The sequence below is a fragment of the Salvelinus alpinus genome, chromosome 4 (assembly GCF_045679555.1).
Source record: "Salvelinus alpinus chromosome 4, SLU_Salpinus.1, whole genome shotgun sequence".
Taxonomy (NCBI): Eukaryota; Metazoa; Chordata; class Actinopteri; order Salmoniformes; family Salmonidae; genus Salvelinus; species Salvelinus alpinus.
In genome coordinates, this window is record NC_092089.1 from 55,472,330 (window position 1) to 55,489,915 (window position 17,586).

At 41.0% G+C, this 17,586-nt stretch overlaps 1 protein-coding gene across 1 annotated transcript; it reads right to left on the reverse strand.

The window, feature by feature from the left end:
- Nucleotides 1–6,255: 6,255 nt before the first annotated feature.
- Nucleotides 6,256–12,680, reverse strand: LOC139573979 (PR domain zinc finger protein 13-like). The gene is made up of 4 exons (XM_071398020.1): nucleotides 12,338–12,680; nucleotides 10,733–10,864; nucleotides 10,499–10,619; nucleotides 6,256–8,482 (listed from the first exon to the last, which is right to left on the reverse strand). Exons 1-4 carry the CDS (start codon nucleotides 12,509–12,511, stop codon nucleotides 7,014–7,016), a joined length of 1,896 nt encoding a protein of 631 aa, XP_071254121.1. The 5' UTR covers nucleotides 12,512–12,680; the 3' UTR covers nucleotides 6,256–7,013.
- Nucleotides 12,681–17,586: the final 4,906 nt, after the last annotated feature.

The window sequence follows — 17,586 nt, forward strand, 5'->3', positions numbered from 1 at the left end:
ACATAAGCAACATTTTCTACAGTAGGTCTATTTATTCCAGTAGTAACCCTATTATCTCCATCATTCTGCCTAATAGTTCTACCAATCTATCTTGCGGCCTCTGCATAAGAGACAATATGAGTGAGTTTATATCTTTGGGCCTCTTTCTGCACCTGGCATCCACCAAATGCTGCACTGTGTTCCCCCCCCATATTACAATATTTAACCCTGACATTGTTCCCACATTCGCCATAATCATGTTCCCATCCACACTTGGCACATATTTGCTATCCTTTGCACAGAGCCGCTACATGTCCCATTCTATCAAGGCACAAGGCAAGATCCAAATGCAGACACAGGAGGCAGATAGTTGGAGTCTTACAATGTTTATTAATCCAAAGGGGTAGGCAAGAGAATGGTCGTGGACAGACAAAAAGGTCAAAACCAGATCAGAGTCCAGGAGGTACAGAGTGGCAGACAGGCTCGTGATCAAGGCAGGTGGGTATAAAGTCCAGTAACAGGCAAGGGTCAAAACCGGGAGGACTAGAAAAATGAGAATGCAAAAAGCAGGAGAACGGGGGAAACGCTGGTTGACTTGGAAACATACCAGACAAACTGGCACAGAGAGACAGGAAACACGAGGATAAATACACTGGGGAAAATAAGCGACACCTGGAGGGGGTGGAGACAATAACAGGAACAGGTGAAACGGATCATGGCGTGACAATTCTTTGTTATTAAAAACACCTTAATTGAGGTGGGACAAACTCTATAACAGTGAAAGCCATGGCGTTTCAAAGTAACATTATCACGTGATTAATGACATCTGAAGCTTCGTTTGATCACATGGTTTTTCAAACTTTGTGTTGTAAAATGTGAGATCCCACTGATTTCGCCATGGTTCTGGTGCCTTCTTCAATTCTAAGCTGCTTTCAATTGCCGACCTCTACTTGACACCGTATTTACAATGTACTTAGGATTTTTTCATATAGTGTCACGACTCCCACCGAAGGTGGCTCCCCTGCCTGTTCGCGTCGTCGTCGCCGGTCTACTAGCTGCCACCGATCCCCTTTTCCTTTTCTGTTTGTTTTGTCTTATTGGTTGCACCTGTCTCTTATTTTGTTTTTGATTCAGGACTATTTAAGCCTGTTAGGCCCACCTGTTTTTGTGTGGGCTTGTTCATGTTGGTCGAGGTTGTGCGTGTGGTGTTCCTGTCCGTTTGTGCCCTGTGTTGGGTTGGACATTTTTTGTGATTATTTCGCCTGTTGTTTTGGGCGTTCGCATTGGAAACCGAAATAAAGTCCGGTTTCTCCAGTATCCTCTGCTCTCTGCGTTTGACTCTACACCCACCACCCCAGGCTCTTGTGACATATAGTGTCACCTGATTGGTAGTTTAGCAGGTAGAGTTGGGGACAGGGACAAGAACACTCTCAGACCACAGTGAATGGGGTTGAATCCTGCCGAAGGCATTTTATTTTGAAAGTAGTGACACCACACTTTATGCACATTGTTGTTCAAACAATTTGTTTTATTTAGTAAAGTATAAGCTTCTATCCTAAATAATGTCATAGATTCACAATTTCTGACAGTAAAAAAATGGTTTTCACTTCAAAAAAGGGAAGCATGGTTGAAGGTGCGAACCTGTAACAGTAGCTAACTGAAAATAGGCGACTAACCACTGCGCCACGGATATATGATATATTGTGCAATAAACTTCTATGTGAACATCAAACCCTGCTTTTCATTGCTGACCAGCGGATATCACTAATTTGCATTGTGTTAAAAGCTCAGAGTATTGAACCGGTTTTCAGGAACAATTGGTGGAAGCCCCAAAGGCTTCAGAAACCACCGGTTTCCCATCACCAGCTACGAAGGCTCTGGGAAACGAGGCCCTGTTCAATTATTGTGGCCCTGTTCAATTATTTTGGTGCCAATCTTTTTTTAATAATTTTTTATTTAACCTTTATTTAACCAGGTAAGCTAGTTGAGAACAAGTTCTCATTTACAACTGCGACCTGGCCAAGATAGAGCAAAGCAGTGCGACACAAACAACAACCCAGAGTTACACATGGAATGAACAATGGACAGTCAATAACACAATAGAAAAAAAAGAAAGTCTATATACAGTGTGTGCAAATGGCGTGAGGAGGTAAGGCAATACATAGGCCATAGTAGCGAAGTAATTACAATTTAGCAAATTAACACTGGAGTGATAGATGAGCAGATGGTGATGTGCAAGTAGAAATACTGGTGTGCAAAAGAGCATAAAAGTAAATAAAAACAATATGGGGATGAGGTAGGTAGATTGGGTGGGCTATTTACAGATGGACTATGTACAGCTGCAGCGATCGGTGAGCTGCTCCGATAGCTGATGTTTAAAGTTATTGAGGGAAATATAAGTCTCCATCTTCAGCAATTTTTGTAACTCGTTCCAGTCATTGGCAGCAGAGAACTGGAAGGAAAGGCGGCCAAAGGAGGTGTTGGCTTTGGGGATGACCAGTGAGATATACCTGCTGGAGCGCGTGCTACGGGTGGGTGTTGTTATCATGACCAGTGAGCTGAGAAAAGGCGGAGTTTTACCTAGCATAGACTTATAGATGACCTGGAGCCAGTGGGTCTGCCGACGAATATGTAGCGAGGGCCAGCCGACTAGAGCATCCAGGTTGCAGTGGTTCATCTTCAGGAGAGGGCCGCTGACATCTGAGCGGTCTTAATGTACTTCGTATCCAGTCGCTTCCTCCCACAGGCTCGCGCTCAATCGGCAGTCAAACGTCATCTATCACAGAGAAACGGAACCAGCAGAGAGCCTCGTCATAATTGCCTTCAGTATAGCTCAGGGCCTCATTTCCCAGTTGTGATGGAACATAAGCATTACGATAATCGTACCAGTTGCATCATTATTTATGAGTCAAATTTTTAAGAGTGTTTCCCAAACAAGCATGTAGAGAGAACGTTTGCTAAGTACTTTGTTAGACCACGTGTCGATACTGATAGGATCAAAAGAAAAGCAATGCCGCTCTCGGATTGGCCATCACTCATATCTTACCTTAGCATTATAATTATTCCACAATAGTGACAACGGATCAGCTCCTAAAGAGATACAACCACCTATGGCTGCAAATATTGAGGTGGCTGATTATGCATACCCAATAATAATGCACTAAATCACAAATTGGGTGCATCATTGCAAGTACTTTGGCAACTTTGTATTTGTCGTCAACTTCGTTCTGAAGTTAGCCTACCTGCGTTGAGCAGCCAAAGTGCATCATTAGATTATTTTTGGCCATTCTACTTCACTTCATTCACAGAAGATCTCTGCTAAACTTAGAATCAAGATGTTTAGGCTGTTTAGTAGAGGTCTTCTGTGAATAAAGTGAAGCGGAAGGGCCAAAAATGATCTAATGATGCACTTTGGCTGCTCAACGCAGGTAGGCTATCTGTCTGACTGACTGACGATAACTTCAGAACGAAGTGCACTAGGCCTACAAATACAAAGTTGCCAAAGTGTTTGCAATTGTACAAACAAATGAAGGATAAAATGATGTTTCAAATGAAAACCGAGATGACTGCATTAAAATATACACAGACTACATGGACCTATATAGGCTATTTAAATCATATTGAAATCAATTTCATGTTCAATCAATTGAGTTCTATTTTGTGACTAGGCTACTGTCCATTTTTTTGTGTTTCATGATGTGTGATAACGTGCGCAGTGATGTGCCCGATCTGTGATTCAGTACATTATTATTGGGTAGGCATAATCAATCAATCAAATGTATTTATAAAGTCCTTTTTACATCAGCATTTCGCAAAAAGTTCTCATACAGAAACCGAGCATCAAACCTCAGAGAGCAAGCAATGCAGATGTAGAGGCACGGCGGCCAGGAAAAACTCCCTAGAAAGGCTGGAACCTTGGAAGAAACCTAGAGAGGAACCAGGCTCTGAGGGGTGGCCAGTCCTCTTCTGGCTGTGCCTGGTGGAGATAAGAGTACATGGCCTTTAAGGCCAGATCGTCCTTCAAGATGTTCAAACGTTGATCGATGACCAGCAGGGTCAAATAATAATCACAATGGTTATAGTGGGTGCAACAGGTCAGCACCTCAGGAGTAAATTTCAGTTGGCTTTTCATAGCCGAGTATTTAGAGGTCGAGACAGCAGATGAGCGAGAGGGGGGGGGGGGGAACAGCAAGTCCGGGACAGGGTAGAATGACCGGTGACCAGATCACCGGAGGCTGGGGTGAAATTGTGTGTTAGCTAACTAGCCAGCTTGCTAGTTAGGGACACCCTATGCCTACTGTGTACCGGACTAGTTGACTAAGCTATAGCACAATGTCCTTCGCTCTCTCCTGCCGAAAACCTGCCCTTGCCATCGTTAACAGAACTGCGGGAAAACAGTTCCGACAGGCAGAGACAAAGGACACTGTCTACCGGTGTAAAGCTAGCTAGCTACCATGATCACCACCGCCCCTTCTTCTGTGGGGTTTATCAGCGGCTGGCATCCAACATTATTGTGCATTAACGCCACCTACTGCACCTACTAGGTGCCCCCACCTGTCCTAGCTAGACCAATAGAACCATACATTCCTGTAGATGCAGGAATGCCCACGTGCAGAAACACCCTGAATAGCTGGCAGCAATTGCACCCTTCTAGCACAGCCAGGAGTCATCAGGTCAGGTAGTCCTGAGGCATGGCAAAGGTCCTAAAGGTCCTCTGTGAGGGGGGGGGCATAGAGGGAGCATACCTAAGATAACACAGGACACCAGATAAGACAGGAGAATCAGGCCTACACCAAATATGACATAATGATAAGCACCTCAATAGCCTATTTGCAGCCATAGGTGGTAATATCTCTCTAGGAGCTGATCCGTCGTCAGTATTGTGGAATAGTTATAATGTTGAGGTTTCAATGGAGAAAGCTGATTTGAGAACAGCGCTGCTTTTCTTTCGATTCTATCAGTATCGACTCTAGCGACGCACTTGGCGAACCTTCTCTCTGCATGCTTGTTTGGGAAACGCTTAAAAAGTTGGCTGTAAATAGTTATTAATCTGGTACGATCATCATAATGCTTAAATTACATCGCAACTAGTAAACGAGACCCAGAGCCCTTTAGCAAAGGAAAAAGTAGACAGCGGGAGTCGTTAAAAAAGTCTGATAGGCTTTTGTTTCAAATTGGGAAAACCAAATAAGAGGGGTTTGTTTTATAGATTTTTTAATGCGTGTTATTAATTTTATACTATTTTAGAACTATCTGCGTCTCAAATGCATCAATATTTTTGTTCTTAAAACCTTTTCTGGATCTCACCTTTTACCCAAATAAACGTATTTTGCCGTTTTAAATGTTCCTTTTACAACAGGCCATAAATCTGACCTGTTATTTTAAGATTATATCTGCTCTTTCCATGGAACAAGACACGTTCCGAAAATGCACTTTTACGCACAATGTAGGAAGGAACAATTTTCACTGCACGGTTAAAACTGTTCGTTATCTCTATATCGAAAGTTGACATTATTTCGTGAATAGTGCATGTTGTCGAAGGTTTAGCTCTCTATCAAGATTGAGGTTGATTTCATTTCATTTCATTTCCAGGCAGCCATTTCAGCACACATTCGTATACATTCATGAATGTGTTGGAAACGGACCATGTTTATTAATTTTCCTAATTTAAATTTCGATTTTTTTATCAATTTAATTTTAATAAAATGTATCCAGTATATATCTAGAAGCCTACTTGTTGCAGACGCCACATGTTTTTGTTTGTTTTCAATTTAACATGGATTTTGTTGAATCTCTTACTTGTTGGATCAGTTAATTGGTTGAAGACCATTTTGATGATGATGATAACCTCTTTAACCAAATATAATATTGTGTTTACAAATGTAAGAACCCAGTAGGCCTACTTATAAACGCCCCACCGCTCGTCGACTAGCCAACCATTCTTCTTAATGGCTACACCATGCCCTACAGTGGTGAGATATAGTGCAGGTTTACTGTAATGCGCACAGCCAGGCGTTTCGTCTGGGTGCGATTGCGTCCTCTGAGGAATTGAGGACACCCCATTTGAAAAACAAGAACAGGAAATATAGAGACTAACATCCTGATGATAACCCTGTCTACAATGTAGGCCTACAAGTGGAATATCGGATTATTCATTAGTGCACTAACCATGGTAGTTAAAAGTGAGGGGAATTTTGTTTCTGTGCATTAGATAGCCTAATAAACAAGTAGGCTTTAGAGTAGACTATATATTTGAATCAAGCAAGTTACAAACAATTTCAAAGTTTTAAATTACATTTATTAAAAAGGAACAACTCAGTGAACAAGAGGAAAATATTGCCAATATACAATATCACTTATGAACAAACGTACAACACTTTTTCACTGAACAGTGAAATATCATATTCTTACATTTGTACATGATGCTTTTTAAATCAGATGTTATTTTCTACTATAAACAAGATCCTTAAATAATGGATTGGTACTAACTGCTATAAATATTTGCCGTCCTTCTCAACTTTGTCCTAAAACAATTAAATGCCCTAGCAAGAAAGTGCAACATTTAAGTTATTGTAATTCAAATGAATGAAAAAATAGCAGTAAGTGTGATATTCAGTGTTTAAACACTTGACCTACATGGCTTGACAATGAATTGTTCATAACTGTTTTAAAGTGCAGCCGGCCTCTATTTGGGAAACATATTGGCTACCAATTAGCATATAAACAAAGAAATGCATTATCATCAGCTGTGATATTATACAATTCTGAAATCATACTGCCTATACTTTGTTCCATCTGAAACGAATAGACATTGTTGTAAAAGAAAAGGCTGTAATTTGAAACTTGTCTAGTCCTAATCTGATTTTTTTTAAATAAAAAACAATTACATTTTCAATAACTTTAAAACATACATAAATAACTTTCGTTCCTTGGGAAAACATAAATTACACAGAAATCTGTACAGGTAACCTGTAACCATTTCACAAAACATTGTGCCGTCTTTGCCATAGCCCCTATATGTGTCAAAATCTCAATTAATCATCTATTTTACTGGATTCTTGGTCGCTCTGATCATCGGTGAAGCATACATCTACGTCACTGTCATTGTCGCTCTTTTGCTCTTGATCCTCGAATATGCCCTCGGTTTTGTCCTCAGCTTTTTTTATTGTTTGTCCAGGGTGCCTTGATTTGACATGACGCTCCAAATCCCTCCGGCGCACCAGTACCTTGCCACAGAACTCGCACCTGTACGGAGTGTTCCCCTCCGCGTGCAGACGGATGTGCTTATTCAGGTTGCTGGGGTCACCGAAGGGCCGAAAACAAACTTTGCACTTCAGTGGTTTGTACCCTGTGTGAGTTCTCATGTGGATCTTGAGTCCGTATTTCCGAGAGTACAGTTTACCACAGTAAAGACATAAGTGTCCCTTTTTGAGCTTCCCTGAGCCTGTGTTAGCAGTGGGCATAGAGTCGAGCCTGGCTCGGTTCTTTTCGACGGCTATTTCAGACAACTGTTGAGTGTGCATGGCTATCTCCCTGTCAATGTTGGTTATTGAACCCAGGTCTTGGTTGAGTGCAGGTGCGCCAAAGTAGGACATAGACTCCGGGTATTTTAGGAGATTGCTAAAATGGAATTTCAGTGGGTAGTAGGGTGAACTATAAAGCAACTCGCCATTGTACACGGTGAATGGCATGAGGGGGATATTGCAATCTCCATTATATGGCTTGACGCCATCGAACTGAGGCAGAGAAAACCTCTCAATTTGGAATCCAGAGGACATCTGAGAGTAACGCGAGGGGGACAGTCCAGAGTTCATCCGGCTCTCCACGTGCTTGAAAGCCGATGTCTCCTCGAAATTAGGTATTAACGGAAAACCCCTGACGGCGTTTGCGCACGGGACCACGGGAGATGTGGAATCTAATGGATGGACGCACTTGGAGGGATGGCTTCCGGTTAAAGGTTCATTCAAGGCTCGCGTCGATTTCATGTTCCCCAGGAGTTTGCTGAAGCCTAGTCCATTATGCTTCCCATTAGTTTCCTCTCTGTAGACGTCAGCCGCGGGGACCTTGGATTGGCCCATGGGCTTGAATGCAGAGCGCACGCCTGGGTGGAACCCCATGTTGCTCAACATTGAAGACGTTGCGCCAAGGCCCATGAGATGTCCGTGGTTTCTGGCTGAGGTAACGCTCATGTCAAGTGCTCTGTCCTGCTCCTCAGAGCTGGGTTTCTTTGCTACCCCCGCTTTGTTGAGGAAGGGTGAGGAAGACACGGTCCGTCTGACAGAGTCTGAGGTGGAGGTGTTGTGGCCGTTCCTGGGCGAGGCCGAGGTGTTGGGAATGTCCCCGGATTTGGGTGACCTGCTGAAGCTGTCTGTGCTCCTGGCCTGCTCGCTGTTCACAAAGCCCCGCCCGTTGCTCAAAGCGCAGTGGAAATGGACGTGGGCCTTGAGTGTGTTGGGATATTTGAATATTCTCCAGCAGTACCAGCAAATGTAGCGTTCTTCACCTGTAGAGAAGCAGAGAGACATGATGTTAATAGCGATGGGTCTCGATATTCGTTATTCTCCCCACTTCTGTCAATAAAGCACGTTCAATCTTGAACATTTGTGTTACTACACATTTCTATCTATTGCTTTGTAAGTGTAGATGCCTATTATTGGGTGCTTTATGGCTGATGTTCCATCTGCAGATGCTCCCAGTGGCCTATTAGAGTAACCTCAAACTCTACTGTTATTTTGTGCCACATGCAAATCTTTTCCGTTTCCTATTTAAATGTTTTGGATAAATCCCTTGAGATGAATCTACACGTTTCCAATGGGATTCAGGTTTTGAATAGGCGACAGAGTATATTAACCCTATCCACCTCATCAAAGTGAGCAATGACACAAGTTGAACAATAGGAGGTCAATTATATAGATGTAATGATTTTGTAATCCTTATAGGGCTGTTGTTTATCATCGCCATCAAAAGAGCAAACGCCCCGTCCAATCTGTCGCTCCGAAACCAATACGTTGAATAGGGGGACTTTCTCTGTGCTCTTTCCCGTAGAAGTGACAGCAGCTGTTGCTTGAAATCGCAAATCGCCATAGACAATAAGGCTGGCCCATCTGTTAACGCCAAATAATAGGACGCGTATGTCAAGGAGCGCACGGTGTATTGGCCAGAGAGCAGCAGAAAGTGCTTCGCCACAAATCAGGGCAATATACATCCCACATAAAAGTTAGCATTCATTAGGCAACAATACCTTATGTAGCCAGCTAATTTACCGTAAAGTACCTTTTTTGAATGAATTTTCTTTTGAATACATTAATATTAATGAGGCGATGACATTTGTTAACCTCTGTCCCCCCATGAATTACTATCGTCTGCTTTGAGGTTGTTAAAACACGCCTATCCCTGTTTTTAAATTGCGGGTTTATTCCATGTGCCTGTCACTGTAATTAGTGTAACAGTCGAATATAATTTTGGTAGGCTATATCTTGAAAATGATTGTCAGGCCCTCCATTTCTCATGCCCTATTTTTCTCAGACAGAGTAATTACACACACAAACATATTATAGATAGAACCAAATAGGGTTCATTAGTGGCATCCCTAAAGGTTCTATATAGAATCCCTTAAGGGGTATCATATATGCAACAACCATAGAACCCTTTTTCGTTCTATCCAGAACCTTTTTTTTCTAAGAGTGCAGTAATAGATCGGTATTGGTATTTTGTATTTTATCAGGATCCCAATTAGCTGTTGCAAAAGCAGCAGCTACTCTAATATAGTCTAGGCATTATAATTTAATCTAAACACAGTTATTGTATTTTCCTGAGTTGGCGGCATCCGTTAGGTGTAATCTGATTAAAACCGGATTATTTTGCTGGTGATCATATGATTAGGCTTTAATTTGACAAGCCATGGCATCGATGCCACTGTTTGAATATCCAGATAATCTTTTTTTTGGGGGGGGGGGGGCGTTATTATTATTATTGTTATTTTCTGTTTATTACACTAGCACAACGAAGCCTAGTAGGTGGTGTTTAGGCCTATTGCTGGCTGTTTTACACATTTTTATTTTATCATTGAATTGTTTAACATGAAATTCTGTCAAGCCTATTTAGTTAACAAGACCATTTAACTTTTAATGTAAATAAAACCATCAAATGACCCCGGAATCGAAATGTATGCTCTGGGGATGCACATTTGTCGACCGTGAAAATATAGGACTACAACCTTTCCACAGAAATTGATTATAAAATAGCTGGACGCCAAGGTTTCGACAGTCACTTAACTGTGCAATGATGGAACTCACAAAATGTCAATTCCAGTAAGCAGCATCATCAGGCCTATACTGTAGCCTAATCCATTTCTATTAACACTTTTGTTTGGACAATACCACATAATGATATATGTGGATTTCGATCGTGCATAAGCTTGTTGAGCCAGCCGGCAAACAAATATCCATCATCTATTTTTGGCTACTTTTCTCATCGTTTTGTATGGTTATATTACAGGGTCATTCTACAGTTTTCTTACCTTTCTCGTCGTGTGTTGGAGTGGCAGTGGTAGGGATGTCGTACCACTGGGCCAGAGTGTTGGAGTACCACACACTCAGCTCCTCGCCTGCTGGGATCTCCGTCAGCACACGATAGAAAATCTAACGTAAAAGGGCAACGTTAGATACATGCAACTAACTGTTTCAGTTTGAGTTTTTTTTATTTTATCAAATGACTTGAGCTTTATGCATTGTAAATAAAACACACTACTGACCTGCCCACCAGGTAGATCTGAGACAGCCTCCAAGTTCTGTTCTTGACTGTTTCTGGCTGCCCGGATACACCCAATCCAGTCTGGCACAGGGCAACCTGATTCATCCACGATTTCCCCCCTCAGCAGCCGAATCTAGATCCACAACATGGATGGTTCAACGTTAGAAATGATGCTAATAAGGCCTAACATGCGATAAAATCACAGCTCACTAAAAGGCCGGCAGCTGCAGCTTATAATAGTTTATGAATAAATCATAAACAGAGTTGCATATTTGACGTTGCGACGTCACGCTTGACTGCAATTGGAGCACTAAAATAACTTGGTGTTTCTTTTCTTATAGGCTTAGCACATGTAAATATTCAAGGATTTAGTTTTAGAAATATTGGTTTATGAAATATTGAATTAATTATTTGAAAATATGATTGTTATTATGCCCAATGGCTAAATGACAGGCTTACCTTGAGGTGTGCCAATGCGTTTAACGCGTCTTTATCCGCGATGTTAACCGGCGGTGATAATTTACCAGGGAGAATGACACATAATTGAGTTGATATGGGAAACGAATTTGAGAAGTGTCAATGGGTTTCTAAACTGTTCAAGCAAATTAAAGAATGAAGCGTGACATTTGACACGGAGATTGCACCTGATGCATCACATGAAGCCCAGGGCGATGCATTTAGCCGCATCAATCACAAACTACGACAGCAGGGTGTAGGCCTTTTCCTATCTTAAAATGCAGTTATAATGTAGGGTACTTATCTATTGGTTTGTTAAGGACCATAAATTCACCAATAAACAATTAGCCTGTATAAAACAATTATGTTAAATCAATGAAAAAACATTAAAATAGAAATTGCCTCCATTTCTGGTAGTTCCATATTGTATTAATAACAATATGTTGCAATAATGTTATTTTAGATGTTCAATACATTTCTATAGGCTATATTTTAGTATTTCTTATCCATGTTCTTATTTTATAACTCGAGGCTGTGTTCTATGACTTAGCATCTTTCCATGGCCGGAGTGCATAAAAATTAAATTGTTCATTTGAATAACTTGCCTACTAGCCTGTGAAATTTAAAGTGGGCGAGGAAATGAAATCTCACATAGCACCCCAGGTCGCCCTATTAGGGCGGTTAAGTAAAGGCACAGAGTGACAAGTCGTCCCACTAATATTACTCAATTATTTCCAACCTGACAGCACGAGCCAATTAATAACCGAAGGCCCAATGAACTATGACAGGTCTGGTTCAAAAATGTTTTTTTTAAAAGATCACTGTGTCCCCTTTACCTGCCCTGATAATTAAATGTAGGTCCTATATAAAGAAAATAATGTTTTCGAAATGCATCCATTATTCATATCAGTCTTATACATAAATAATAATTTGAGTATGAATATAGGCCTAAAGGTGATAATGATGATAATGGAATGATTTGTCATTAAAATAGGAGAATTACATTTTTTTATTCCGTTAGTTTGTAATTCAATTCTGAAGTCTGCAAATAATCATCCTACAAAAAGTAGAATTGTAAAAAATGAATTGTTGCAGATAGAAATAATTAGGAATAAATCTTATTTCATGCCATAATAAAAACTGTGCTTACCTTTTTCTTGGTGACGACCTCTTTGCGATCAGTAACGTATTTCCCTAGTTTGAAGATACCCTGCACCGGTCCTATCCGCAGGCCGGCCGGGATGCTGCAGTCTGCAAACACACTGATAGTGGATGCCCGAGTTGCTTGCATGGCTGGCTCTGCGTGCAGTGGTTTGAGAACCATGAAGACCACGCAGTGACTGATTGAGACAAGAAGGAGTCAGAGAGATGAGGACAGGCCAATCTCCGCCCGCAAAGTGATGCGGTGGCGTATGTGATCCGGCTTTTCTAATGGAGCAGCAAGGTACCCCCTCGACACATTAACGCGCAAGGGCGAGCAGTATGCGCGCGGTGTGAGAGAGTTTGCCTCTTTCGGCAGCTGTGGGGAGAAAACGGGCTGAGATGGTCACATGGAGACTTTCCCTCACCCTTGCACATAATGAATTGCTGAAAAACAGCCATCAGACAATGGGCCAGGCGACCTTCCCATCCCCAAAATCCAATTTGTCAAGGGCAAAGAAAAAAGAGTGCAGAATCAAAGGTCTGGAGCGACCATTAATCCTCAGCATGTGGCTTTGTACCCCAGACAGCTCCGATATTTTAACTGACAAATCCACTGTATAATTTCTCCATAAATTCTCCCCTTTTTATTGTTCCTTTACAAACCAGTTTTTGGAAATCAGTCACTACTTTAAATCTACTTGGCTGCGTTATTTTGGGTTTATATACTTCAAAGCACTTTATTATCTCCGTTTGGCTGCATTGTGTGTCCCTAGTTTAACAAAAGGAGCAGGAATGCTTGGAAGACTTGTTAACTTCTATTGACTCCCGGCGTGTGCCGGGTTGAGATCGGGCAGGTACCAGAACCACCAGAAAAATAGCAACAGCTTTCAAAATAACCACCATCTTATCATTTCACACTTGTGGTTTTCTTGTCACGAATTCACTCCAGACGTTTTAATTCAGATGTGACATGGCACAATAGAGACCTTCATAACTTTAACTTTAAGTGGCCGCAGTTTTGAGTTTGATCATTTAAATTTCATACAATAATTAATTTCAAATAAATCTTATTTCAATATGTTTTTTTTTGGTTTTTTTATTCATCCTTTATTTAAGCAGGGAAATTACGTTGAGACTGGTATCTCTTTTTCAAGTGAGCCCTGATATTTTAAGAGCATATTTTATATTTTACATTATTATATCATAATGTATATGTTTGTTATAAACTTCCATTTTGTTTTCTTTTTATTGATACATTCAAATACGAATCAATACATTAGGCAATAAACCATTTATTTATGCTGTGTTTTTCTTAGGCTACTATTTGTAAATCCTCTAAATTAACTTTCATTGTTTTACGTGGGAAAACTTCACTAGTTCTACTTATAAGCTACAATAGGCATGCCTATATTATGAAATACTAGTATACTAGGCTGGGTATAGGCCTACTCAGTATTTTGTACAGTCTAAATTCCATAGACGACATGTATACTTAATATCACAAAGTCAAGTTATGTGATCTCAAAAAAAAGTTTAATAAACCTCCAGTCGCTTTTTCACCGCAGGTTTTAAAACTGCGATTGATCCCTTGATCATCTGTCGTGGAAGTCTCAACAGAGGGCGAGATAGTGAGAACAATAACCTGTGGGCGATAAATTCAGGCCATGAACATGTCCTGCTAACCTCTGCCCTGGCGACTCTGGGATGACACTGCGCCATAATTGAGGGGGGTGGAGATGGGGTCTCTCTCTAGCCACGTAAAGGTATCCCACTGCTCCATTCTGTAAGGCTTCTCTTCTCCCAGCTTCACGAGTCAACGAGCGTGAACGACACGCGAACAATTTCATCAATAGGCGTATGCAAAGTCCGGCTGTGCGGAGGGTTATTTATTAATGTTGCCATTTGTGAATGGTTCCCATCCACCAGGGAATAACGGGTCCGGCCTCCAAATCTCTCACACCAGTCGGGCCGATTCTCATTCGCATCCTGTGGCTCAACGTCGAAGTTCTCAAAGTGAAATTAATTATTCTCAGAGGGGGAACGGGAGACATTTCCTTTCTGTTTGCTAACCCTCGAAAAGTAAGGGTGAATCCCATTCCAATGCGCGCACTGAAGCACAGTGAACAGTCAAAGGCGAGGTGTCAGAAGTGAAAGCAGTGTTCGAAACAAATGGGATGGAAAATTAAATGAAATTAAATAGCTTGACAGGCGGTATTGTCCTCCTCTTTTTAAACGACACATTAATTACATGGTCTCAGCTTTATTCGAGAACAGTATTGCGGAGTCAATCACAATATTCCACAAAACCTTACTCTCTTAATGAACTTCGCATCTCTTTAATGATTTTAAATAACGACCACTGAATAATTGGAATTTGAGCGGAGGGAGACGTTTTTATAGGAGTTGGCCTATTTTGCTTTGCCCTGGACCTCCAGATTAGAGTGCCAGCACTTCAATTTTACAATCCCATCGTAATGTGGGGTTTTGATTTAACAAGTTGGCCCTTAATTAATGAGCCATGAATGTAGAGTGATAACCAGTGTGTAAAGCAGCGCAGTTACGGGGACCAATGCCCCACCAGGGAACTCAATTCATGCTCCTTAACTACCCGAGAGTGCCAAGGGTTCAACACACATTCTTCTGGACCGGTTACAATATCATTTCAGTCCCACCGGGCTCCCAGGGAAAATAAGTAGACCATAAACTTAGCTCAGGCCTTTTCAAATGATCAAATCATTGTTCCATTTAAACTTAGCCTGGTAGGTAATTTTTTCCCCATGTATAATCATGTGTTGGGTAGAGGGGGTAGCATTGCATCTTAAGCACAATGATTATTATATTTTGTTATTTAACCTTCATTTAGATTGTCTCTTTGATGCTTATTGCTTTTACGTTAGCATGTTCAGTGTGATCAAGTGCAAAGACAAGACAAAGTTTCATACTTCATACCATCATCAGTGTCACATTATTGGCCCCATGTTCGGCTAACTGACATAATGACATTTTGTGAAATATAGTGTCATTCTGGTACTTTTCCCCCCTTCATTTTTTGTGTAGCATGGACCAGGAGTGTCACGCACCACAAAAATCTGAGGGGGCACAATTTAAGTATGTGAGGATTGGCTGGGGGGTGGTTCGAAGGAGGGCTAGGCCTCATCTATAAAGTGGAGATTTTTGCATTTTCAAACACCTGAAACACATTTTCCTGCAATCTAGAGCCATAATAATTATGCTTAATTCTTCTTCATATCTAAGCATACCTCTTGAGAAACAAAATATGGTTATCTGCATCTCTGCTAAAAATCTGGGTAAAATATTGAAATCTACTTAACAGCTTTCATTTAACAGCTTTCAATTAGCTTTCAATTAACAACTTGTTTATTCAGAACATTTAGTAATTGGTTGCTTTACCAAAGTCTTCCAACCTTGGGAACCTATCTGGGCTAGCTAAGGCCAACTTCATAAAATTGCTAGGTGGCTAGTAAAATTACATATATATAAATATATATATATACAGTACCAGTCAAAGTGTGGACACACCTAATCATTCTAGAGTTTTTCTTTATTTTTACTACTTTCTACATTGTAGAATAATACTGAAGACATCAAAACTATTAAATGACACATATAGAATCATGTAGATAACCCAAAAAAGTGTTAAACAAATCAAAATATATTTTATATTTCAGATTGTTCAAAGTAGTCACCTCTTGCCTTGATGACAGCTTTGCACACTCTTGGTATTCTCTCAACCAGCTTCTTGAGGAAGTCACCTGGACTGCATTCAATTAACAGGTGTGCCTTGTTATAAGTTAAATAGTGGACTTTCTTTTGTTCTTAATGTGTTAGAGCCAATCAGTTGTGTTGTGACAAGGTAGGGTTGGTATAGAGAAGATAACCATATTTGGTAAAATACCTAGTCCATATTATGGCAAGAACAGCTCAAATAAGCAAAGAGAAATGACAGTCTATCATTACTTTCAGACATAAAGGTCAGTCAATATGGAAAGTTTCAAGAACTTTGAAAGTTTCTTACAGTGCAGTCGCAAAATCAATCAAGCGCTATGATGAAAGTGTCTCTAATGAGCACCGCCACAGGAAAGGAATACTTAGAGTTAGAGAGGATAAGTTCATTAGAGTGCAGAGGATAAGTTCATTAGAGTTACCAACCTCAGAAATTGCAGCCCAAATAAATGCTTCACAGAGTTCAAGTAACAGAAACATCTCAACATCAACTGTTCAGAGGAGACTGCGTGAATCAGGCCTTCGTGGTCGAAGCGCTGCAAAGAAATCACTACTAAAGGACACCAACAAGAAGAAGAGACTTGCTTGGGCCAATAAACACGAGCAATGGACATTAGGCCGGTGGAAATCTGTCCTTTGGTCTGATGAGTCCAAATTTGAGATTTCTCGTTCCAGCCGCCGTGTCTTTGTGAGACGCAGAGTAGGTAAACAGATGATCTCCGCATGTGTGGTTCCCAACGTGAAGCATGGAGGAGGAGGTGTGATGATATGGGGGTGCTTTACTGGTGACACAGAGATTTATTTAGAATTCAAGGCACACTTAACCAGCATGGCTACCACAGCAATCTGCAGTGATACACCATCCCATCTGATTTGAGCTTAGTGGGACTATCATTTGTTTTTCAACTGGACAATGACCCAACACACCTCCAGACTGTGTAAGGGCTATTATACCAAGCAGGGGAGTGATGGAATGCTGCATCACATGACCTGGCCTCCACAATCACCTGACCTCAACCAAATTGAGATGGTTTGGGATGAGTTGGACCGCAGAGTGAAGGAAAAGCAGCCAACAAGTGCTCAGCATATGTGGGAACTCCTTCAAGACTGTTGGAAAAGCATTCCAGGCGAAGCTGGTTGAGAGAAGGCCAAGAGTGTGCAAAGCTATCATCAATGCAAAGGGTGGCTACTTTGAATAATCGAAACTATATTTTGATTTGTTTAACACTTTTTTGGTTACTACATGATTCCATATGTGTTATTTTATAGTTTTGCTATCTTTACTATTAATTTAAAATGTAGAAGAAATAGTAAAAATAAAGAAAAACCCTTGAATGGGTAGTTGTATCCAAATCCAAAATATATATATATATTCATTTATTTATTTATTTGTAATGTTTAAACAGAACAAATCGGAGGGGGCACGTGCCCCTGTGGCCCCTATGGGCAGGACACCTCTGGCATGGACTATAGCCAGGTCCACTGGAGGAACAAGTGCATTTTCATAAAGAG